Source organism: Tursiops truncatus, chromosome 7, assembly GCF_011762595.2.
Source record: "Tursiops truncatus isolate mTurTru1 chromosome 7, mTurTru1.mat.Y, whole genome shotgun sequence".
NCBI classification, from domain to species: Eukaryota; Metazoa; Chordata; class Mammalia; order Artiodactyla; family Delphinidae; genus Tursiops; species Tursiops truncatus.
In genome coordinates, this window is record NC_047040.1 from 112,570,481 (window position 1) to 112,594,038 (window position 23,558).

The 23,558-nt window shown below is 56.5% G+C and overlaps 1 protein-coding gene across 1 annotated transcript in view; it reads right to left on the bottom strand.

Annotated features, from left to right (window-relative positions):
• Positions 1-2,885: 2,885 nt before the first annotated feature.
• Positions 2,886-23,558, bottom strand: part of GLI2 (GLI family zinc finger 2) — a 248,445-nt gene continuing 227,772 nt past the window's right edge. Inside the window, exons 9-14 of the mRNA XM_033860329.2 lie at positions 20,348-20,482; positions 16,022-16,171; positions 11,974-12,138; positions 10,407-10,685; positions 8,571-8,907; positions 2,886-7,123 (exon numbers count right to left, since the gene is read on the bottom strand). Coding sequence (XP_033716220.1) covers positions 4,695-7,123; positions 8,571-8,907; positions 10,407-10,685; positions 11,974-12,138; positions 16,022-16,171; positions 20,348-20,482 — 3,495 coding nt within the window. The 3' untranslated portion in view covers positions 2,886-4,694. The remainder of the gene's footprint in view (positions 7,124-8,570; positions 8,908-10,406; positions 10,686-11,973; positions 12,139-16,021; positions 16,172-20,347; positions 20,483-23,558) is intronic.

A 23,558-nucleotide genomic window follows, 5' to 3' on the forward strand; every position in this document is an offset into this window, starting at 1 on the left:
AAATGATTCCTTATTTCCTGTTTCTCCTGCTGCTCCAAGATCTTCAGATGAAGCTCTGGCCTGGGGCACAGAGACCAAGTCCAGGGCAGTGCCGGTGAGACACGGCCTCAGAGTAAAGACGAAGTCTAGGGTATGCTCTGTTTTTTTTTTTTTTTTTGCAGTACACGGGCCTCTCACTGTTGTGGCCTCTCCCGTTGTGGAGCACAGGCTCCGGACACGCGGGCTCAGCAGCCATGGCTCACGGGCCCAGCCGCTCTGCGGCATGTGGGATCCTCCCGGACCGGGGCACGAACCCACGTCCCCTGCATCAGCAGGTGGACTCTCAACCCCTGCGCCACCAGGGAAGCCCTAGGGTATGCTCTTGATTTTAATGCCTTTGGTCTTGTGGTCCTTGAAAGGAATAAGGTGACTGTTGAATATCCCTTCAGTGACAATGCGGTGCCTAGACACAGCCTGATGTGGGGTGTCAGTAATCAATGTAGAGAGGGGGCATGTCGCCAAAGGAATTACAGGTGTGGCTTTGACGCACAGGGTGGACTAGAATGAAATATCAAAACCCGCCATGTTTGAGGGAGTTGCGTGGGCACATGTATCGTAAGTGTGGAGTACAGTGTGGGTGTTTGACACATAAAGGACCTCAAGCTCCCAACCTTCTTCGGGCAGAAAGGGGTTGGACAGTACTTTGCTACCCAAGGAGGTATACTTTCCAATGCCCTCTGTACAAGTGGGAAGGCAGATGGAAAACAAAGAACGCCCCGATGTGGACGCCAGAGCACAACAGACTTGGGAACCTTCCACCCAGGAATAGGGTGACCCAGGGTAGGGCCACTGGCGACGTTTCCCCGGCAGGACTTCAGACGCTGTGGACCAGCGGCTGAGACAGGAGTGGCAACTGCCGCGATTCTAGCTCTGGTCCACTCTGTGCACTGGGTGTGTGTATGAACTCTAGTTCTTGAGGCTCTGGGTCAAGAAGAGATGCATCCAGAACAGGTACAGACCACACGATCTTAAACTTCGAGCCCAATGACTGATTGGATAGACTTTTGGGGTCTTGCGTGAGTGTATGCTGCTTGTGGGAGGGACATAAGGCTGTGAGGGCGGACCATGGGAGACTGTATTATTGCTGAGAAATAGGCACTCTCTCCCCCTCACGCCCGTGGAAGGAGGACACGTCCCGTCGCTGACGATGGGTTTGGCCACGTGGCTTGCTTTTGCCAGAGGAATGTGGGGAAACGGACGGTGCCCTGATTCTGAGCAGAGGCAGAACCTTCTCTGCTTGCTTTCTCATGCTCCTGCCATTCCCCGAGAAGGCAATGCCCAGGCCGGCCTCCTGACCAGGGAGGAAGATGAGGGTCATGTAGAGCACGGCCAAGCCGGCTGGATGAGCTGCTCCCAGCTGAGCTGCCCAGCCCAGCCCAACCGGGATCAGTCAAATCCCAGCGGACCCAGATTCATCAGCCAAACAGATGCTGTGACCTGGTGCTGAGGCTGCGTGAGTATTCTTAAGCAGCATGACCGTGGCTGTGGTTACGTGACAGAGCGCGTGGCTGAGTTGAGTGGCTTCTATGGGCTTCTTAATACTGTGGCCCATCCGGTCTCAGGCAGCATTGAACATCCTGGCCTCCCCCGTCCCCAAAGCAGGGCAGAGCTGCTTCCGGGGACTTTTAGCATGTTAAGAAGCAGGGGAGATGCGAAGCCTGAGGATGGGCTTTGAGAGAAGCAGAGGAAAGGGCCCAGCCAGGTACGCTCAGTTCCTCCTCTGGAGCATGCAATCAGCTAATTAAGTTCCCCCCTCAAAGAGAGGGGCTCCCCGGGGCTGGGAGTCGGCTGTAGTCTTTCCACCAGGAAAATGTGGCCACAGACGTGAAGCTTCCCCTAATGCACAGTGAAGACTCTGGGACGCTCCCAGAAAGGAAACCTTTGAATTGTTTCCCTCGGTGCGGGGGGGGGGGGGGGGGGGGGGGGGGGGCGGGGCGGTCCTACACTTACTATCAGAGAAGGCTTCTTCCGTGCATCCATGACATCCACAAAAATAGCTGAGCTGAACGCGCCGCATGCGGTTTTGGCTTCCTGACTCTCCGAGCTGGGTGCCAAGGTTTCTCTCCTGGAGGGAAGCGCGCTAAGGGGCCCGGGCCGGGAGCGCAGAGGCACAGCATCCCTGGCCCTACAGAAGCTGCCTTCTACCCCTGGCAACCCGGTCCTGCGCCCTCCCCTCCCAGCTCCAGAATTCATCCCAGGCCTTACGGCCCCCCTCCCCAGTCCCCCTGAGGCTCAGAGCAGTAGCCCAAACGCTGTTGATGGCAGCCTGCTGGCTCTCCAGACCCGGGTCCCCTGTGCACCTGCCAGGGCCGCCCCCCCAAGGCTCAGAGTCCTGCACCTGGCTGCTCCCCACTGGCCCCTTCGCCCCAGGCTGGTTGCTGGGTATCTGGGTGTTACACCTGCTCCCTCTAACTCTGCTTTTGCACCAGAGCACAGGGAGAGCACAGGGGGCCGCCTGTTTTCCTCTTCCCACTCCCCAAGACTCAACCATGCTCTTCCGACTGCTCGTCCAAGGCGGGGCTTGGGACCACAGCTGCACCTCATGTCAGCAAACCAACACAGACGTTCCGTCCAGCGGGCTGAAAGAGCAGCCAGACAATCCCTGTACCACCTCAAAACCCGGCCCCCCCCGCCCCAGACAACAAACAAATAGGCAGTGAAAGTCCCAGCTTTAAACATTTCCTGGTCAAGGCGGGATAGTCAATTTTGACGCTGCTGAGAAAAAAATACAGCCTCGTTTCCGTTTAAATGCACCGAATTTATGGCCCAGGTTTTCATTAACTACTGTCAAGGAAGAAGCAGATAGACCAAATAAATTATGAAAAAATTACTTTTTTAATGTACAAAAGGACTTATTTACAAGTTGAGTATGTCATCTCAATTCATCGCATGTAGAAAAAGCTAAAAATGTTTTGGACATATAAATCTGACCGGATGACTCACCTACAGTATTTTCAGGGATGCTGTCTTCTGTACAGACAATATACAAGCTGGGAACAGCTAGTGAAATCCTAGCGCGGGGAAAGACCGTGCACCACACAGAGCCCAGAGCCTTGGAGGTGTCCCAGGGCTGTCGTTTGAAGTTGGCCTTGTCTTTGGACGCTGACAAAGCATTTGCTGTTCTGGGATGCAGAGTCCCAGGTGAGGTTTCGGCCCTGTCCTGGTTGAAGTCAGGGTCATAATCGGTTCCAGGTTCATAGTGGTGCAGGTGGATTTGGCAAGGTTGCCACGAATTCAACATGGGAAAGGTGTGCGGTGTTTGTACATGTGTGTGGCAGGGAGGATGCACCTATTTACCCTACTGTATATTCGGGAACAATGTCTTCTGACGCCAGTTGCAAATTCCATTTCCAGGTGGGGCTTGGCCAACACTGAATAGGAGAATTCAGTGATGGTCCCTCAGAGTCCCAAGAATCAACCCCTTCACCCTCCCACGCCCACTGAGAACACCATGCATATCATCGTTCTCTGTGAAATGAACAGGAGGGCGGCGGGAAGGGAATCCAGAAGACACCGCGACTGCATGCGGTAGCTAGGGGGTTGGTCACTGGGCTGCTGGCGAGCGGACAGCATGGCCTGGAGGAACTTGGGCGGAGGTTGCTGTCAAGCCCTGGGGTTTATCCATGGTCAAGTGGGTGCATAGTGCATTGGAGAAACAGGCTTGGGTAAACACGCGACTTCCTCGTCCTACTGGGAGACCTCCAGGGCAGCCTGAAGCTGGGCCCCTGGTGCGCTCACTACCCAGGTCCCAGGCCACGCTTCAGCTCACCTTGGCCATCACACCTTGGCTCACCTTGGCTCACCTTCAGCTCACCCACAGCAGCTCCGGCAGCCCCGAGGTATTTAGAAATGTGTTCTTTTCAGGAAGGGCTACATTCTACACGCATGAACACTGTAAACATGGTCTGGAGAGGCCAGGGTAGCTTCTGGGCTTGCCCTGAGTATTACACTGTTTTCTTTCCTTTTTTTGGGTGATACTTCCATACTTCATTCATCCACACACACCTGGACAGTCGGCCAGCTGTAAACTTAGCTTTGCGGGGTAGACATGCCTGCTCTACCAAACCTGGAATCAGGATGTGCTTCCAAATCATCCAGGTAAGATTTTTTTTCCACTCCCTGGCAAGGGATGTTAGAGGCCTCAAGAATTAAGCTTCATGGAAGAATTCCGGTGGGCATGAATTCCTTTACTTTGCAGGTACTGGAACAAGAAACTTATCTTCCTGGATTAGAATACCTAGTATGGCTTTCAGATTCAAATCCAAATGTGGTTCCTCTCTCCTCTTTCCACGTGTGCTTGGAAAGCCCTGGGCCAACGTAATCCCTCATTAGCCAGACGACAGAGGTGACAAAGCCGGAACAGAGTGGTCCTATAAACACCAAAGGCTGCGAAGCGCTGTGTAAACGAGTTTTGCATTCCTGCCTTGCCTTTTCTGTTGAGGCTTTTTTCAGAGTTCCGACAGATAATCTAAAAGAAGACCAGACAGGACGCACGTAAACCTGCCCTTAAAGCCTCTGTGGTCTGAACCAGCCACTGGCCAAACTCCCTCAGACCTATTTAATACTTTTGGGGGAAAAAGATGAAACGGACGAAAGGCCCGCGCTCTGGGAAGCGCTGGTCCCTCGGGGTCCGCACAGCGCCAGGCGCCGGGGCCTTAGGTCATCATGTTGAGGAACTTGCTCTCCTCGGCCAGGCTGGTGAGCATGGAGCTCATGTCCCCAACCGCCATGTTGCTGATGCCCGCAGGGATGGAGGGCAGAGTCAGCGAGTTGCGTGGGGTGGTGAGGCGGGAGGAGCTCTGGGAAAAGCCGTGGAGGAGACTGGGGCTCAGGGCCCCCGAGAGCAAGCTGGAGTGATCGCCGTCATCCATGATGGCATCAAAATCAATCTGGGGGGCCTCGAGTAGCTGGGAGTCCACAGTGCTGGACACCTGGTTGAGCCCTGGCGAGGGCAAGGCCTGGGGCTGCGGAGGCTGGGGCCGCATGGCCTGGCAGCTGGCCTGGTTCTCCAGGCCTCCGTTCTGCTCGTACATGTGGATCTGGCCGTAATAGTAAAGCATGCTGCGGTCCTGGGCCCCGCCCGCATCCTGGGGGGGTGCCTGGGGAGTCAGGGCCAACACGCCGCCCATCGTCCCCTTGGGCACAGACTCTGCCATCTCCTGGTCGGCTGACAGGGCAGCCATGGCGTGGCCAGAGGCCCTGGCATAGGCCAGCTGCTGCCCCGCACGCACCCCACGGCGGCGGCCAGCAGGGCCGGGCTCTGCGGGTGGCCGGGGTTGCACTAGGCCGAAGCTCGATCCGGCCGCCCCTGTCGGGCCCTGCTGAGGCCCCACGAAGCCAGGCTGGTGGGAAGGCACAAGGCTGGGGCCTTGGCAGTAGCCCTCCTGGCTCATGGCTGTGGCCAGGTGATGGCTCTGCTGTGGGTAGCTCTGGGCTAGGTGAGGTGGTGGCATCCTAGCCAGGCTGGAACTGGGGATGTCAAGTTCCCTGTGGCTGCTGCCCATCATGGCGGGGTCAGGGACAACTTCCATCTGCTGGGGGAGCCCCAGGTGGCCTGGCTTGGCCGCCATGTTGCTGCAGGACCGGGGGAACTGGTGCGGGGCCCCACCCAGGGGGCTCAGCTGGGGATGGGCTTGGCCGTAGCCAGGGTGGGCGCTCACAGCAGCCGCCATGTTGGAACACTGGCCACCCGCCCCTGGCTGCCGCAGCTGCTGCATGTAGTTTACCCTGGGCGCGGAGGGCGCTCCACCGCAGGGCTGCAGGTGTGGCTGCGAGCTGTCCAGGACCCCGGGGCTGAGCTGCAGGCCCTGCTGACTGTAGCCTGGGTACTGGCTGAAGGCTGGCTTCTGTGGCACCACCGCCAGGTGGCCCTGTGGGAAGGGCGGAGGCTTCCCCTGGCTGGCCAGGGCGTCCACGGTGCCGGAGCTCACCTCGTTCCACTGCACAGGCATGCTGCTTTTGTTCAGGCTGGAGGGGGCCACGTAACCCAGTGGGCAGCCTCCCAGCACAGGGGCAGAGGGGCCCACGTTGGAGTCTGCGGCCGCTATCGTGTGCCGGCCGTGCAGCCCGGGGCTGGGCAGTTTGGGGTTCTCGGAGAAGCAGGTGCGCTCCGGGGGGTACACCTTTGGGGCACTCTCCTCCAGGGTGCCACCGGCATGCGCCTTGATGTACTGCACCACGTCGTCGGGCAGTACAAGGTCGTCCTCCGGCAGCCCGAGGCTGACCTCGGGGCCCACGCCGTCCGCCCCCACCGCCAAGGCCTCCATCACTGCGTTCTCGCTAATACTGGGCGGCCGGGGCGAGTAGGGGCCTCGGGCCAGGCCGCCGTCGGCGCTCGCGTGGCTCTGCAGACGGAGGCCTCGGCCCTGGGCGCAGGGCAGCGGCAGAGCTGCCGGGGTCACGTCGTGGGCGCTGTGGAAGCGCTGCACCCGCGGGGGCGCCAGGGCGTCGGGTCGCCTCCCGGGATCGCTGGCCCTCCGCGCCCCACCACCCGGCGCCTCATGGGGGAAGGAGGGCGCCGGCCCCACTGGCCCGTAGTGCGGCCCATCGCTGCCCCGCCGAGGCCCGATCGGGTGCGGGCAGGCAGCGGGCAGCATGCGCTCGGGTGCATCCAGGAGCGCCAGCCGGGTCCGCAGGCTAGCGCGCTCCAGGCCGGGCAACGGGGTGGGGGGCGGCCCGCCCGTGGCTGCCGCGTACTTGGCCCGCAGGCTGTACTGCTGGGCGGGTGTGAGCTGGAGCAGCCCCGGGCCGCCACCACCGCTGCCGCCATACTGGCTGGCCTCGCTGGAGCGCCGCGACGCGTCGGTGGAGATGGGGTCATAGGAGTCGGCGGAGCTGGCGGGGTGTGCGCGGCCGGCGCCCAGGGGCGAGGCCTCGCTGGAGCGGCGGCTGGAGAAGTAGGGGGAGATGCCCGAGGAGCGGCGGCTCACGGTGTAGGCCGAGCTGACCGTGCTGGTGGAGCTGTCGCGGCGCTCCTGCAGGTGGCTCAGCACGGTCACCTCGCCGGCGGACAGATCGGACAGCCGCGGGTGGGGCAGCAGCCCCGCTGGCCCGCCGCCGCCTCTGAAGTTTTCCAGCACGGAGCCTGCGGGAGAGGAGAGGGTTCAGCGCCGGGGACTGGGGACAATGGGCGGTACACTGCCTGCTTGGGCCGCGCTGAGGCTGCCGGGCCCAGAGCCCTGGAACGGGACCTGGCACCCAGAAGGAACCCAGCCAGTGATTTCTCAAGAGGAAGAAAAGAAGGGACAGTTAGCAAACGGTGGCACTCATAGCCAGGGCAGCTAGTGGAAGTTAGGAGGCCCGATCCCAATCCAGCACTGCCCGGCTGGCCCTGCGTTCTCATTAGGTCCCATCCTCAGTTTCTCCAGCTGTGGATGGGATGTGCCTCTCCGTAGCACTGGGTTATCCCCAAGAGCCCAGGAGGGCCCTGGCCACAGCCTCCCTGCATCCCCACCATCCACGGATGGGCGCTGCCATGTGGGCTCCCCTGGGACTGAGTTTACCCAGCAGGCTGTTTAGGGGGACTGTCCTGAGACCCACAGCCACGGCGGGGTGGTGTGGAGAGGCAGCAGAGTGGTTAGGGAGAAGACAGCTGCAACGCAGGCCCACCGCCAGCTGCGGCTCATCTCACAGGCAGCTCTGGGCCTTGAGCAGCCTCTACAGCCCTGCAGAGATCTATCCCTGGACGTGGGCCATGCCGGGAAGGGTGACCTTGGGTGAGGCAGCTGTCAGCACCCCAGGCAATCTCTGCAGGAGGTGGGGAGTTGAAGGCCATCTGCCGGCAGTTCCCTCGACAGCTGGGGCAACGAATCCCCCCTTCAAGGAGGAGCAGGGTGGTGCCTCTCAGGGTCTCCTCTTAATAACTCAGTGCCACGGTGCACACTGGGCCCTGGAGGGCAGTGTGGAGGCTCAGTGCCCCAAGGTGTCTGGCGCCCGGCACGCAGCCTGGCACAGTGGCACTCAAGAAATGCCTGGTGAAGACATCTTCCACCTCAAAGTCTGGCCAACGCTTCCCGAGGCTGAGCACAGGGCTGCCCCCTCCGTGACGCCCTCCCTGCGCCTCCCCAGCTGCCCTGCTTTCTCTCGAGCTACACTGAGCTCTGTCCTCGGCGCTCCTTGCTTATTCGGCATCTCGTAACTTGGCCTTCTAACCACAGGGACCTGGAACGTGTCCCTGTCCTGCCGAGCCCTTTGCCGTGGTGTGCGCGGCAGGTGCCCGGTAGGCAAGTGCATGGCTCACGAGGAGAGCAAGGGCTGAGCTGGGCCTGCCTGCCTTGGGGCTTATGGGGATGCAGCATGGTGTAGCCGGAGGAGCATGGGCTTCGGAGCCACTCAGGCCCGGGCTGAGCCTCAGCTCTGCCACCGATCTGAGCAAAGCACTTTCACCTCTCTGAGCCTCAATTCCCTGACCTGTGCAATGGGCTTGTAAGATCCATCTTCTCCAGGGCACATGGTGCGTGGTGGGTATGAACCTCATCGTGCTGCCCTGGGCTCCCTCCCACCCCACCTGCACGCCCGGGGCCCCCACTCACCACTTGCCGGCAGGGGGGGCAGCTTGGAGTTCCGGGTGTGTGGAGCCGGCCCGGCCCATGAGCAGGAATCCTTGAGCGACTTGAGCTTCTCCCTCTTGAGCTGCTCGAACCGGTGCACGGTGGCCATGTGTTTGCGCAGCTGCAGGCCACCGGCAGAGGGCGTGGCCAGGGCGGAGGCGTCGGCCCCCGGCGGTGGGTCCTCCAGAGCCGTCAGGTCTGCCAGGCTCCCGGGCCCTGTCCCCGGCATCTCCACACCGCTGTCATTGTTGGGGGCACTGCCCAGAGGAGAGGGCTCGCTGCTGCAGGAAGACTGGGCCCCGGGGCTGGACTGACACAACTGTGGGGAGCGTGGTGAGAAGGCACAGACTCAGAGGGTGCGAGCACCCACCGGCCCCGCCACCCACGCTGCACCCTTGCACACCCGGGGGCAGGACGCTGCCGTACGGAGGAGCTTTCAAAGCACCACTGCTCTGAACCTCGACTTCCCCAGCTGTAAGCGGGACCCGACCTGACTCCTGGAGAGAGTCGGTGGACGGATGGAGACCACCCGGCGAGTAGAAGGCAGCGGGTAATCGCCAGGCACCCACCACCCACCCGCCCTAGCCCCCTGCTATGCTCCTAAGCTTTCCCAGCCAGCGTCTGGGCCGAGCTCTCTGCCTGCAGAGCTTTCAGTATGTGGACCCTATGAAGCTGAGCCCTACAGAGGCTGCCGCAGCCGCGTGAAATTGACAGGAAGGAGGAGACTCAAGCACCCCAACAACAGCGATGGGGGTGGGCCACTCGATGAAGTAAGAAACAGTGAAGGCCTGCTACCTGCCGTCTGCCCAGCAGGCTGGAGGTGGGTTGCTAGAAAGGGAAGGGTTGACCGCGGAGGGTGCAGCTGCTGGACACAGCCCTCACCCTTGACCTGAGTGGCCACCCCAAACCAGCCCTCCCTCTGCAACAGGGTGAATTGAGGCGAGAGCTGGTGGCACACGTGTACGGGGTGGAACCCCACAGAAACTGGGCTCCCTCCACCGTGACCTGGGATCTGAGCCCAAATGAGGCTCACCTGGGATGCAGCATCCTTGGTTCATTTCTAACCTGAAGGCTCCCAAATTCCAGACCTTTCCAGGGGAGCTGCACACAGCACGGCCCACACCCCTCACCTCGGCACTCAAGGCCTTCTGTAGGTCAGGCCCGCCCTGCTCCGCAGTCCAGATTCACACCTCCACCCTGCCCTGACCCTCACTTGGGCTCGGACCCCACCGCTTCCTCCCGTGCCTGCAAGCTTGACCCCCTGCTGCCAGCCTCGAGCTGTTCCGACGGCCCCACCTGCGGTGCCTGCGGTCTACGTACCCGAACCTGCCTTCCCGGCCGTAAGGAGCCTGGACAAGCGCCCCAGCCCCCCTCACTCACGCCAGCGCGCCCAGAGCCCACCCCGCTGCTCCGCTCACCTCAGTACCGTCTATCCTTAGGGGAGGTACAGTCAGGAGAAAGAGGTGGAGACAAAGAACAGGTGGTTAGAACAAAAGGGGTGCAGGCCAGAGGGGCAAGGACGCAGAGACAGGACAGAGGGGCGGGGGCAGCTGCGGCGGCGGCGGGTACTGGTTGGAAAGGCAGACACCGGGTACCGCCCCACCCCCTGCAAACTGACCGCGTCGGGGGAGGCATCCCCGTCACCCACGGCCTGCCCAGCAGGATGGGACCTGGCACAGGTTCCATGGGGCCCCAAGGTGGTGATGGGAGCCAGCTGAGCTGGAGAGAGGAGGGACATCCTTGCGCCCCTGGTGCCGCTGGGCACGGCCTCCTGGGGGCGGGGTATGGACCAGGCCTCTGCTGCGCAGCCCTGCTTACCCCGGAGCGCTCGGTCTTGATGGCTTTGACGTGCAGGCAGTCCTCCACGGCCTGGCTGGTGCTGCTGGCCTCGGCGCTCTCCTCGGAGCCCCGGACAGGCTCGGCGCCGGCCTCGCTGTCCCCGTTCTCCCTGAGCAAGGGGGTGCGGAGGTGCACGTCGTTGCGCTGCTTCTTGGTGACGTGAGCATCTGGGCCGTGGACTGTTTTCACGTGCTTCCGGAGGGAGCTGGGGTCTGTGTACCTCTTGGTGCAGCCTGGGATCTTGCAGATGTAGGGTTTCTGGAAGAGAAGAGGCGTTACGGATGGGATAGGAAGGCAGACTCCGCGTGGGAGCACCGTCCGTCCTCCCGGAGCCGCGTCCTTCGGCAGAGCAGAGCTGGCGGCACTGTCGGAAGGCGGAAGGCGCTGGGCCCATGGATGGAGCCACGTCAGCCCCGCCCCGCAGGAGTCCCGCCCACAGGAGTCCCGCCCCGCAGGAGCCCCGCCCCGCCGGCTTCGCCTGCCACCTTTTCCTGCAGGTAAGCCTGTGGTTAAGGGGGCCCCCACCACGGACCAGGGACATGGATCAGAGCCTGTAGAGGGAGGGGACACACAGTGCCTGGTGTGATCCGCATAGCGATTGAGGCGCTGGGCATTTTGGTATCAGTAGAGAGTGTATTACCTCGTTATACGTCTGTGACACAGCACGAACACCTGCTCTGTCTCACGAGGAAAGACAGTTTCAGAGAGGCAAAGACACTGCCCCCAAGTCACCCAGGAGTGGGATGAAAACCCAGGGTTTCTGAACCTCGGTCCTGAGCTCATACACACACACAAGTGACATCCACATATACTCTGTCTACATGCATACGCACACACAGGTACACACACAAGCACACACATCCACGTAAACTCACACACACACGTATGTAAACACCCATACGTGTACATATACTTGCAAATACATATTCACACACCCACACACATAATACATACATCCACATCCACACACATGCACATACATGCTTGCAAACACACATACCCACACACACCCCTATCCAAGGCTAGCTCTTGTCTTTAGACACTCTGAGGGGTTCAGATACCTTTGGGAAGTCCTCGAACTTCCTACCAGCACTGGAGCAAGTCCCTTCGGGGTTCAAAATGTATCAAAACGTTTAGAAACATCCTTTCCTGAGTCTACCTGAGTGATAGCAGTTGAATGGCTGGGCGGGGACCGGAAGGCGGGTACAGAGCCACCATGAGCTCCCACCCGACTTTCCTCCCTGGGCTCCCTCAGCCCTGCCTGGAGTTCTGGCTACCTGGAGAGACAGAGGCTGCTCTGTGCTCCACGCGGGGAGGGACCGACAGCTCCGCAGGCCCGGGCGGCACGAGCGGCTGGAGCGTGTCATCCGCGCTGCCAGCCTGTGGTGGGGGGGACAGGGCTGCCGCTGCATGCTGAGTCCCCACACCAGGGGGCGGAGGGAAGTGGCACCTGGCCACCGAATGGCCTACGGGTGCCTAGAAGCCGTGGGATGAGGGTGATGCATTCACGCACGTGCCCGCTGCCCGCCTCCCTGGGGCCGGGTACCTCGTTGGAATGGGTGCGGTTCTGGTGCTTGGCGCGGTCCGAGGCATTTGAGAAGGCTTTGTTGCAGCCCTCATGCTCACACACGTACGGCTTCTCCCCTGTGTGGGAGCGCAGGTGCGTCTTCAGGTTCTCCAGGCGGGAGTAGGCCTTCGAGCAGCCCTCAAACTGGGAAGAGGCGGGTTCAGTCAGTGAGGGCGCCCCATATCCACCGCAGGGAGCCTGACCCGGGGGCCCGCTCTGCCCCGCACGTGCAGCCAGGCGCACGGATCTCAGCGACAGCATTACCTTCCTTCCTGATTATATAAATGACACGTGGCAAAAACGTGGAAGGGACAGGAAAATGACACCGTCCACGGCCCAGGGACAGCCGACACCCAGGCAAGTCTCACTCTGGGGACTCTGCAGTTCATCCCCGCACGTTTTTCAAACCCAAATCGGGAACATCTCAAGCGTTCAGTTACTTATTCTGCTCGTTAAAATCAACAGCACATTGTAAAGACTCTTCCCATATGATCACAAACTCTGTAAATGTTCTCGTCAACCGTTTCCCAACGCCACTGCCTGATTAGAACTGTTCTGTGCATTGAATGTGCTGAGAATAAAATCCAGGGTCCTCTGCGTCCCTGAGGGAGCTGGCCATCCTCGCCCTCGGTCCCTTCTGCTCCCCGACCCCGCTGAGCTCTTCCCGGCGAGTGGCCTTTGCGCACACTGTCCCCTCTAGCTGGAACCTCCTTCCCACCCCCACCCACCCCGGCATTGGCTTGGCCCACTCCCTCTCAATCTTTGAGGTCATCTCCTCCGAGAGCAGTTCTCTGATTTTCTTAATTATAATACCACCCTTTTCCCTTTATACTCCCTAACACAGTTTATAATTATCTTAATCATTTTGTTATCTGGCCTTCCCACTAGGATACAAGCTCCCGGAGAGCAGGTACTTTCTGGGTCTTGTTCATTTCTGTGTTCCTAGGACTTAGCGCCTGACGAAGAGAAACATGTGCAGCGCTCAGTAAACATTTTAGGAAAGGAAGAAAAGAGGGAGCCAGAGACAGGGGCAGGAAGGGAGGGAGGGAGGAAGGATCACTGCAGGGGGCACCTATTCCAAACACACCGCAACTGCATCCAGTGTAGCTGTGAAAATTGCCCCCAGAATAACACGTAAACCCCAACAGGAACTGTCTCATTCTTCACATCCTCCCCTTTACTCCTGACCAGTTTGACTGGGCACACTTGGCTCCAATGCCTTTTATTCGTTTCTGCAGTTCACAGCTCATATCAGAGGGCTATGGTTTGCTACCACTCGGGGTGTTAAGAAAATAACTTGCTGCAAAAGATCCAGAAGAGCCAGAACAATCTTGCAAAAGGAGGACAAATTTGGAAGACCGACACTTGCCGATTTCAAAACTTACAACAAAATTATGGTAATCAAGCTACTGTATAGCACAGGGAACTATATCCAATCTCCTGGGATAAACCATCATAGAAAAGAACATAAAAAAGAATGTATATATGTGTATGACTGAGTCACTTTGCTGTACAGCAGAAATTAACACTATTGTAAATCAACTGTACATCAATTAAAAAAAAGACATTGTGTGGTACTGGCATAAGGACAGATGTATCGATCAACAGAAGAGAACTGAGAGTTAAGCGATAAACTCATACATTTAGGGTCAACTGGGTTTCAACAAGGGTGTCGAGACCATTCAATGGGGAAAATATAGTCTCTTCAACAAATGGGGTTGGGACAACTGTGTAACAACATGCGAAAGAACGAATTTGGACCCTTATCTCACACCCTCTACAAAAATTAACTCAAAATGGATTAAGGACCTAAATGGAAGAACTACCTTACTAAATGTATACACGTATATATTTATATAAATAAAACTATACTTATTAACTATAAAACTCACAGAAGAAAATATAGGGATAAATCTTTGTGACCTTGGATTAGGCAGTGGTTTCTTAGATACGTCACCAAAAGCACAAGCAAAGAAAACATTGGACTTTGAGAAAATTTAAAACTTTTATGCTTCAAAGGAAACCATGAAGAAAATCAAAAGAAAACCTACAGAACGTGAGAAACTATTTGCAAATCAGGCTCTAGTAAAATTACTACAATTCAACAACAGAAAGACAAATAACTCAATTTAAAAGTGGGCAAAATATTGGAGTAGACATTTCTCCAAAGAAGATATACAAATGGCCAATAAGCACACGAAAAGATGCTCAAAATCATCTGTCATTAGGGAAATGCGAATCAAAACCACAATGAGATGCAACTTCACACACACTAGGATGACTAGGTAACTGAAAGGCAGGTAACTACAAGTTTTGGTGTGGATGTGGAGAAATCAGAACCCTCACCCATGGCTGGTGGGAATGTAAAATACTGTCACCTGTTTGGAAAAGAGTCTGGCAGGTCCTCAGAAAGTTCAACATAGAGTTACTCTATGACCCAGCAATGACCCACTCTATGACTCTATGACCCACTCTTAGGTATATACGTAAGAAACTGAAAACATAACCACACAAAAACGTGAATGTTCATAGCAGTGTTAATAGCCAAAAAGTGAAAACAATGCAAATAGCCACCAACTGATTAATGCATAAAAAACTGTGATCTGTCCACAGTGGAGTATTATTTAGCCACAAAAAGAAATGAAATACTCATACATGATACTACACGGAGGAACCTTGAAAACATGCTAAGTGAAGGAGAAGACACAGAGGCTACACATTGTATGATTCCATTTTTATGAACTGCCCAGAAGAAGCACGTTGATAGAGACAGAAAGCAAATTAGTGGTGGTCAGGGGATGCAGGGGAGGGGGGCACGGGGGTGATTGCTGGTGGGTATGGGGTTTCTTTTGGGGAGGTGTTGAAAATGTCCTGAAATTAGCTAGTGGTGAAGGCTGCACAAGTTTGTGAATTCGCTTAAAATCACTGAATTGTACATTTTTTTTAAAAAGGGTGAACTTTATGGTATGTGAATTCTATCTCAATTAAAAAAAACCAAAACCTTGCCAACAAAGGTAGTGTATTTCATTGAATCCTGGACACCACCGATTTTAAGACAGACTGATTTCAGAGTCATTAAAATGAGAATGAAGTGTGTGTCTCAGAATCTATGAAATACGGTAATTCATAAAGAGCAGTTCCCAGAGGCCTCTGTCACAGCCACAGGAGTGCATCACAGGGCCACCGCTCTTTGAAAGAGGGAGCAATTCCTGTGTGTTAAAAAAGGGTCTCACCTATATTAACGCATATATGTGGAACCTAGAGAAATGGCACAGACGAACCGGTTTGCAGCGCAGAAATAGGGACACAAATGTAGACAACAAACGTATGGATACCAAGGGGCGAAAGTGGCGGGGGAGGGGTGGTGCTGTGATGAACTGGGAGATTGGGATTGACATGTATACACTAATATATATAAAATGGATAACTAATAGGAACCTGCTGTATACAAAAATAAATAAAATTAAATTAAAATAAAGGTCTCACCAAATATTGGGCTGGCCAAAAAGTTCGTTTGGGTTTTCCCCGAACTTTTTGGCCAACCCAATAGCGTCACAAATCCTGTTGACTCCATAAGGGAGACTGTCTAAAAGGTCTTATCACTGCGTTCCCACTTTTAAAAAAAACTCAACCAAAGTGACTTTTAACCCGTCATCGCTCAATCTGTGACTCTCCAGTGAAACTCTTTTCTGTGCAGAGGACAGGTTGCAGCGAGCCACCAAGCTGGCCCCCTGCCCAGGGTCACCCAGTCGGGTGAGGGCACAGCTGCGCCGTGGGGCTCCTAGTAACACAGACACAACCACAGAGACACCAGCACGCCCCCCACCCCCCGCAGGTACCGAGATGCACACACTGCCCCACAGGGAGAGTAAGCGAAGATCTGGGGCAGCAGACAGACAGAAGGGCCCCCAGGACCCAAGACTGGGCGGGGGCAGACAGGACACCCTGTTGGCAAGGCCTGTCCCAACGCTGTTCACCAGGTTTGCCCACACCAGCCCCATCGATGGGCCGGCCCGCGGCCACTCACCGTGCACTTGTGGGGCTTCTCGCCCGTGTGTCTGCGCATGTGCACCACCAGCATGTACTGCGCCTTGAAGGGCTTCTGCTCCCGCGTGCAGGCCTGCCAGCGACACACGAACTCCTTCTTCTCCCCGTGGATGTGCTCGTTGTTGATGTGCTGCCGGGAAGAAGCCCACGGGGAAGGGTGAGCCCGTCCACCCACCCCTCCAGACCCCACCTGGTCTATGCAGACCAGCCGCCGCATGGGCCAGCATCCAGGTGCCGGCCACGCCTCCTCGTGAGTTATCTGGGCTGCATCTTCCAATTAGTCATCAAAGTGACCCTCCATGATGGTCAAAGACACCAGTCTGGGCTCTAGGCTCTGGTCTATGGAGAACTGATGGTTATGATGATACTTCCAGGCTGCAAACAGTAGGCACTCATTAGCTGCGGCGGGGCAGACATGCACACAGTGGGGGCACGAGCAGCCTCTCCCAAGCTTGTCCCTATGGCTCCAGAAATTTTTAAATAATATTTTTGTTTCTCTTTTAGGCCACGAGGCTTGTGGGATCTTAGCTCCCCGACCAGGGGTTGAAGCCTGGCCCCGGCAGTGAGAGCACCGAGCCCTAACCACCGGACCGCCAGGGAGGTCCCTAACATTCTTATCGTAACAGAAACATAAATGCATCCTCGTCTCTCTTTTTGACAGTGACCCATGAGATGACAGCTTTGTTCCCTTTTCACAAAAGCCCAGGTTGTGAAAGTAGCCTGCCCAGGAGGGAGCTAGAGTCTGACCCTGACCGTGTGCCCTGGGCAGTGTGTGATGCTGCCCGGGGGACAAAACGGCCCAGGAAGGCAAGGCGGGACAGCCCAAGACATCCAGCTGATCCTGCAGTGGTGGGGGGGGCCCTCGGTGCTCGGAGCGGGGGGGGCATCCCGGGCGCAGCTGGGAAGTGCATGGCCAGAAAGCCTTCCCTGGACGAGTGGGCCTCAGACCCACCCCAGCCAGCACTGCCCTGGGTCAGGAGCATGGGGAGAATTTTTCTCTTTCTCTCAGCCCCTGCACCCACACCTTCTGGCCTCTGCCCTGGGCCCATCACCTGTGCGCCCCCCGGGGGCAGTTTCTCCCTTTGATGGGCAGCAACAGGCCACGGAGGTTTTCTGTCACAGGTAGCAAAGCAAGCCGCCCTGAGTAGGACATTTGGTTTTGTTACTTGCTTTCATGATTTAACTGAAGGCTGCAGTCCTCACTGGAGCAGGGCTCTTACTACTTCTGAGCTTTGGGATGTGTTGATACGTGGGTGGGGCCTCAGGACCTTTATGTCCTTAATCTTTCAGGTTGTCTGTTTAACTGGGGAGTGGGAATGGTGGCATCTCTGCCACCATATCTGGACCCACACTGTCCCATTTGGTGGCCATTCTCCGCTTGTGGCTGTTGCACCCCTGAAAGGTGGTTGCTCCCGACCAGGATGGGCTGTAAGTATAAACCACACACCTGTTTCAAAGACTGAGAATGAAAAAAGGATGTAAAATATCTCAATAATTTTGTGATATATTGACTGCATGCAGAAAGGATAATATTAGGTATTTTGGGTTAAACAAAATATTGATACATGAATCCAATTAATTTTACCTGTTTCCTTTCACTCTGCTTAAACGTGCCCCTAGCTAATGTAAGACTACCTGTGGGGCTGGCACTGGGGCTGGCGGTGTCTTTCTATTGCACGGCGCTTCTGTAGACCTTTGCAACCTACAAGGCTGTGCCGGAGCTGAGCATCTGGGGTCCAGCAGCATCTTCTCCCCGCAGGACAGAAAACCGCTGGGCCCTCGCGCCCTGGGTGACAGGCTGGACCATCATGCATCCAAATGCCGACATCAGAGCAAGCAAAATCTATGGCGCTTTGAACTTCCAGGGAAATCTTACTATATTAGCCTCACTTTCCATTTTGAAAGCCTTTCAAATGATAAAAATGCTTCCTGACAATACCTTTCATTTTTTTCTTATTGGTTTGCTTAGCAACAAATTGGTAATAATTGACTAGGGGCTCCAGTTCGCATGCGTGCCCAGGCCATCCATCTTCCCAGGGAGCAGAGAGAGAGACGGAGCTGAGCAGACCAGCCTGCTCCCCACACCCCAACACAGGAACCTGCTCCTTTCAGGGCCAGGTGCAGACAGTCACCCACAGCCCCAGGACCCAGGCAGGAGCCTGCAGCTGGAGCCCTTCTTCCCACGTCTGGAGCCCCTGCCTTTACTTGAGGAATCCCCTCCCCACTCTTTAGGGCTGACCACTCCTTCCTGGGCATCTTTTACATCCTCCCCTCCACCTCTCTGCCTGCAACCCCTCCGGCTCCAGATCTTCTTTTATCCCCCTTTCATCTATCTGATTTGTCCCAAAGCTCACAGCTCCAGTGGCCCCTACTCCACCTCAAGACTTGTTTAACCCAAAGAGGTGTTAATATCTTGCAGGCGCTGGCTGGCTGAACTAATCTTATTTCCCTCTTTGCATTGGCGGCCAGGAAGCTCCAAAAAAAAAAAAAGATATGTATGTGAACTCTAGCTCAGAGCACTTGGTTGAAAAATTATGTTTGAGTCCCAGGAGGATGAGATAAGACCATGCTTTACAGGCTTGACGTCAGCAGCAATGGGTTTGCTGAGAAATTCCAGTCCCCTGGGTGAAAATTGGGGGAGAAAAACCTCAACACCAAAGAAACCTACAGTCTTTGAGAGCAAGCCCACAAGAAAAGGAAGCAGGGGGAGTGGGTGGTGTCTTAAATGTTGATTTCACAGAGCTAGGGAGGACGTGGCTCTTGTGGGATGGCTCCTGGGTGTGACCAGCGCGTGTGTGTGTGTGTGTGTGTGTGTGCGCGCGTGCGCGTGCGTGTGTGAACAGAAGCCATCTGGAGGATTCACGCTCAACTCTGGACAATGCTTGTCTTTGGTGGTGAGAAAGGAGAGGGTAGAGGGATTTTTACTCTACATTTTATATACTTCCATAGTGCTCAATTTGATTATAAAGAGAACATGTTTATATAATACTTACATAATTTTTAAAATATTAAAAAAATGTCAGGTAGCTAACTCAGTTTTACAATTAAATTGGTTAAAATGTAAGAGAGTTGCCGAGTGGGGATCTACCCAGCATTTGAGCTTCCAGCTTGGTGTAGATTCATCTTTATAGACACTCACTCACCAAGGAGTGTGTGTTGGGGTTGGGGGAGGTTTATCTTGACTTTAAGTTCTTTTCTGGACGGAGAAGAGGGAACCACTCGGGGCCGGCCTGGGGAACAGGGAGGAGAAGCCAGGAGGGAATACCCGTGTACGGAGGGTTGCTCTCTGCTAAGTGCTTATGCTGGTATCATGGTCAACCTTCACTCCTCTGTAGAGTGGGCTTCACCTCTATTTACAGGAGAAAAAACCCGAGGCTCACAGAGGTTCAGTCACTTGTTCAGAACCACTTGGCTAGCTGTGGTGGAGCCAGGTTGGAAGCCAGGCACCTCCTACCTTGAGCTCCTGTTCCTGCTGTTTGCACTGCATGAGTGAGCCCACAGTGGCTGCTGTTGTAGAAAGTTTACAGGCAGACCCTGAAGGGCACACCCAGCTCCCACGGCCTTCTCTGATCTCCTGATCCGTCAGTACCCAGGCATCATACAGCAGTCCCCTCCCTGTATGGGTATAAACACCCAGCTGCACCCACGTACACTGGGTATCTGTGCATGGTCTCCAAGAGGAAATGACCAACTCCTCCCTCCATGGGAGAAACTTCTTTCAGGTTTCAGGGTCAGGTTTGTTGTTATCTTGTGGATGCTGGCTGGCTTACCTAATCTTATTTCCTTCTTTGCATTGGCTGCCAGGAAGCTCCAGAAAAAAATAAAAATAAAAGAAGACCAAGCTCAGAGCACTTGGTTTTTTTTTTTTTTTTTTGCAGTATGCGGGCCTCTCACTGCTGTGGCCTCTCCCATTGCGGAGCATAGGCTCCGGACGCACAGGCTCAGTGGCCATGGCTCACGGGCCCAGCCGCTCCACGGCATGTGAGATCCTCCCAGACCGGGGCACGAACCTGCGTCCCCTGCATTGGCAGGCGGACTCTCAACCACTGCACCACCAGGGAAGCCCTGAGCACTTGGTTTTTAATACTACCTTTACTTTGGGCTTCATTTTATTGTTTCTTTCCTTCTAATTTTCCATTATTTTTGTTAATCTCTTGTACTACATACGTATTTATAAGTCCCCTTTTAGAAACAAGCACGGCCTCCGTAAGTAATCACGCCTTCCACCCGCGCAGGAGGTGGCCCAGGCATCTCCGGGGCCCCTTCTCTCTAGTCGGGGCCTGGGCTGGGCCGCTCGGGGGCTTACATGCACCAGCTGCTCCTGGGTGTCGTACTCCTTGGTGCAGCCCTCCCAGCGGCAGCTGGTCTCGTAGATGACCACCTCAGCCTCTTGTTTACAGTCATCCCGGTCCAGGTCCTCCTTGAGGTCAGCCAGCTGCTCCTGGGGTGGGGGTGCAGAGCACACACACATGAGCCACATTCAGCCACCTGGCCCCAAGGAAAGGTCACTATCAGCCCCGTGAAGGCTGTGCTGAGGACCCGTGGGCTGGTCTAGGCGGGGCCACGCCCGTGCTCACATGCACATCACACGCATGAACACACAAGCATGCACACATGCTGGCTGGCCCTCAACACGGAGTCCCATCAGTCCTGGGTCAACGGCCATGGCAAGGAGAACAGGAGACAGGAGGGCAGTGACTTTTGCGTATCTGGTGGGGTTTCCCTGGGGAGAGCTGGGGCAGGCCCCACAGGCTCAGGGGGGCGGCAGGCATTTGTATTTAGAGTGTGTGCGGGGTCAGCTCCTGTCTGGAGGCAAGAGGAAACTCCACACGCATTGGCCTGGCCTCACCCTCTACTGTCCCCTCCTCCCAAGGGCACACATGGCACTCACATACTTTCCCAGCATTGGGCTTCCCTGTGACAGCCCTAAAATGCGGGTGTTTGTATTCTGGTATGACAGCTGGGCACCCTGACGTTCCAGCAGATGCCGACCGGCTCCCTCCAGGACACAGTGAGTTTGTGGCCGCCCACATCTGGGCTCATGTCTCCCAGCCACGATGGGGCCCATGTATGCCCGTTTCAAGGTAAAGGAAAGGCCCCTGAGATGGGCCTTCCATTGATCACAGGCACCCGAAATTCCTTTCAAAGAGGACAAAGGCTTTTCTTCCCGAACCAGCAACAGACTGAGGGTCAACCCCACAAGGCCCCCCATCCCAGCTGATGCCAACAGAGCTGGCCGGGGGCAGCTTCCAAGCCGGGCACACAGGACAGGCTGAGTGGTATCAGGAGCGGGGACACGGGGAGAGGCATAGATGGCCAGGCTGGGAAGAAGGCCCGGCGAGGCCCTCCAGAGCAGGCTGAGGCCTCCCCAGTATCCCCTAGCCTGTGGGTCGGGCTCAGAGCAAAGCGAGGCAAAGGGGCAGACGTTAGGGGGACCTGCTTTACTTCTAAACTATTTGTAAAATGGCAGGAATGTCTGTCTTTCAGAAGAGCCTCTGGGGAAAGCATTTATAGCTCAGGCTAAGGGGAGACAGACACCCTCTCCCCAGAGACAGGCACCGCAGTTCCCAAAGGCTACAGGGGCTCAATGAAGCGGAGGCTGCAGCCTCCATCTCAGCCTCCCTCCTGAAGTTGAGTCCATTTCTCGGAGCAGAAACTGGCCTCGTGACCCACCCCCCGTGGCCGGTGCAGACTTGCACCCCAGACTGGCTTTCCACTGGGGCTGCAGAGGGCTCTCCAGGAGGTGGGTTCTGAGTGTTGTCTCCCAGAGCACCTTACAATTAATGCACGTGTTCTGGAAAAGGAAAATGACGTGTTGTCCAGTAAGTCCCCAGGCAGTACTGGGTCCACATTAAAAGGAGGGGCAGGAATGCCTCTTTCCCGCATCTCTAGCCGTCTAGCCCTGGGAGGGCTGGGGCCTCCTAATGCCTCTGCACTTGCAGAAAATCTGGAAATAGACGTATTACTCCTCAAGCTGCCTGCCCTGCTTATTTCAGAGAAGACAGGAAGAAGCTGCCACATGGACGTGATCCGAGGAGAGTGCAGGGGCAGGGGGTGGGCCTGGGCCTCCAGCCAAGCAGCACCCCAGCCCAGGAACCTGAGGGCGGAAGCTGAGAAGGGATCCGTTCTGTTGCATTTGCTGCCAAGAGAAAGCAAGCCCGTCCACCTTGCAAATGAGTCAGGGAGCCAAGGAGTCAGGTCAGAGTCAGGACACTAAGTGACACGGTGACAACCTCCGCATGATAAACGTCTGTCCTTCCATGACACGAGGTAGGAGCGGAGCTGGGCAGGAGGGTGGGCTCTGCGCAGCCCCCCGGGTTGAGGGGGCTGGGCGGGGGACTCCCTGGCACTGGGCGCCTCCCCGCAGCCCTGGCCCCACGGCTCCAGTGAGTTTATCTCCCGTGGACACTCACCGTCCTCATCAATTTCAACAGCCCCTGATGATGGCCAGCCACGTGGAAACCATGCATCACGCAGAGATGCTCTGGTGTCAGTGAGGGGAGAAGAATTTGTCACCAACCTCTCTGTTTGCCTGACAATAACAGAACCCAATATTTCATAAAACTTAAGTGCCTGGAGCACGCCCTATGGTTTACAGGTTTGATAAAGGATGGTCCGGCAGATGTAGGGGAGACGGGGACCAGAGGCCCCGAGGACCCGTGGTGTCATAGCTGTGGATTCCGTAGTAATGGGTGGAGACCAGGCTGCCACGAGAGGCCTGCCCCAGAGGTCAGCATGCATGCCGTCCCCTCCCCTGGAGCTGGGGCTGTGTGCCTGTTGGCTTGGTGTTGGAATAAGTGGCAGGATCTCCAAAGAAAGACACATGCACTAGGGTCTCAGCCCCACAACAGGCTCATTCTGGGCTGCGGGATGCTCTGTTCCTTGCCTTCCCGCCAGCAACTGTCCCCCCTCCCCTCCCAGGCACTGTAACACTCACCGCCTCAAATGTGCGTTGAGTCCTTAGAAAATATTCTCTCTCAGCCACTGCGCACCAGGCCCTAGGCAAACCCGGTGACGCAGAGCCAAAGCAGGCACTGTGCCCGAAGTGCCACCTCTCCAAAGCTTACTGTGCAGTGCAGGAGACAAAGTGACCTAGAAGCTGGGTGGTGGTGGTGGTGGTGGTGTCTGGGCACATGTGAGTCCTACTATTCAGGGAATAGGGTGGGGTTCAGATTTCCAGGGAGAGGGCGCAGACGCAGGGGGCCTGAGCCATTCAGGGGCCGTGAGCAACTCAGTTGGCCTGGGGCTTGTGCTGCAGGGACAGACAGCTGCAGCCCTCCCTCCCTCCCCCCTCCCCCCTCCCCCTCAGGTAGGCATTTGATGAGCACATGTGAGGTGTGTGCGGGGAGCTGGGGACACAGTTCTGGTCCTCCCTGAGCTTCCTGGCGTGCCTGCCCTGCCCTCTCTGGTCCACTCACTCACTCACTCATTCATTCATTCATGCAGGCTGCCGTCCATTACCCACTCTCAACAGGGTCACGGCCCCAAGGCAGCTGCCCCAGGAGACGAGGCCCGGC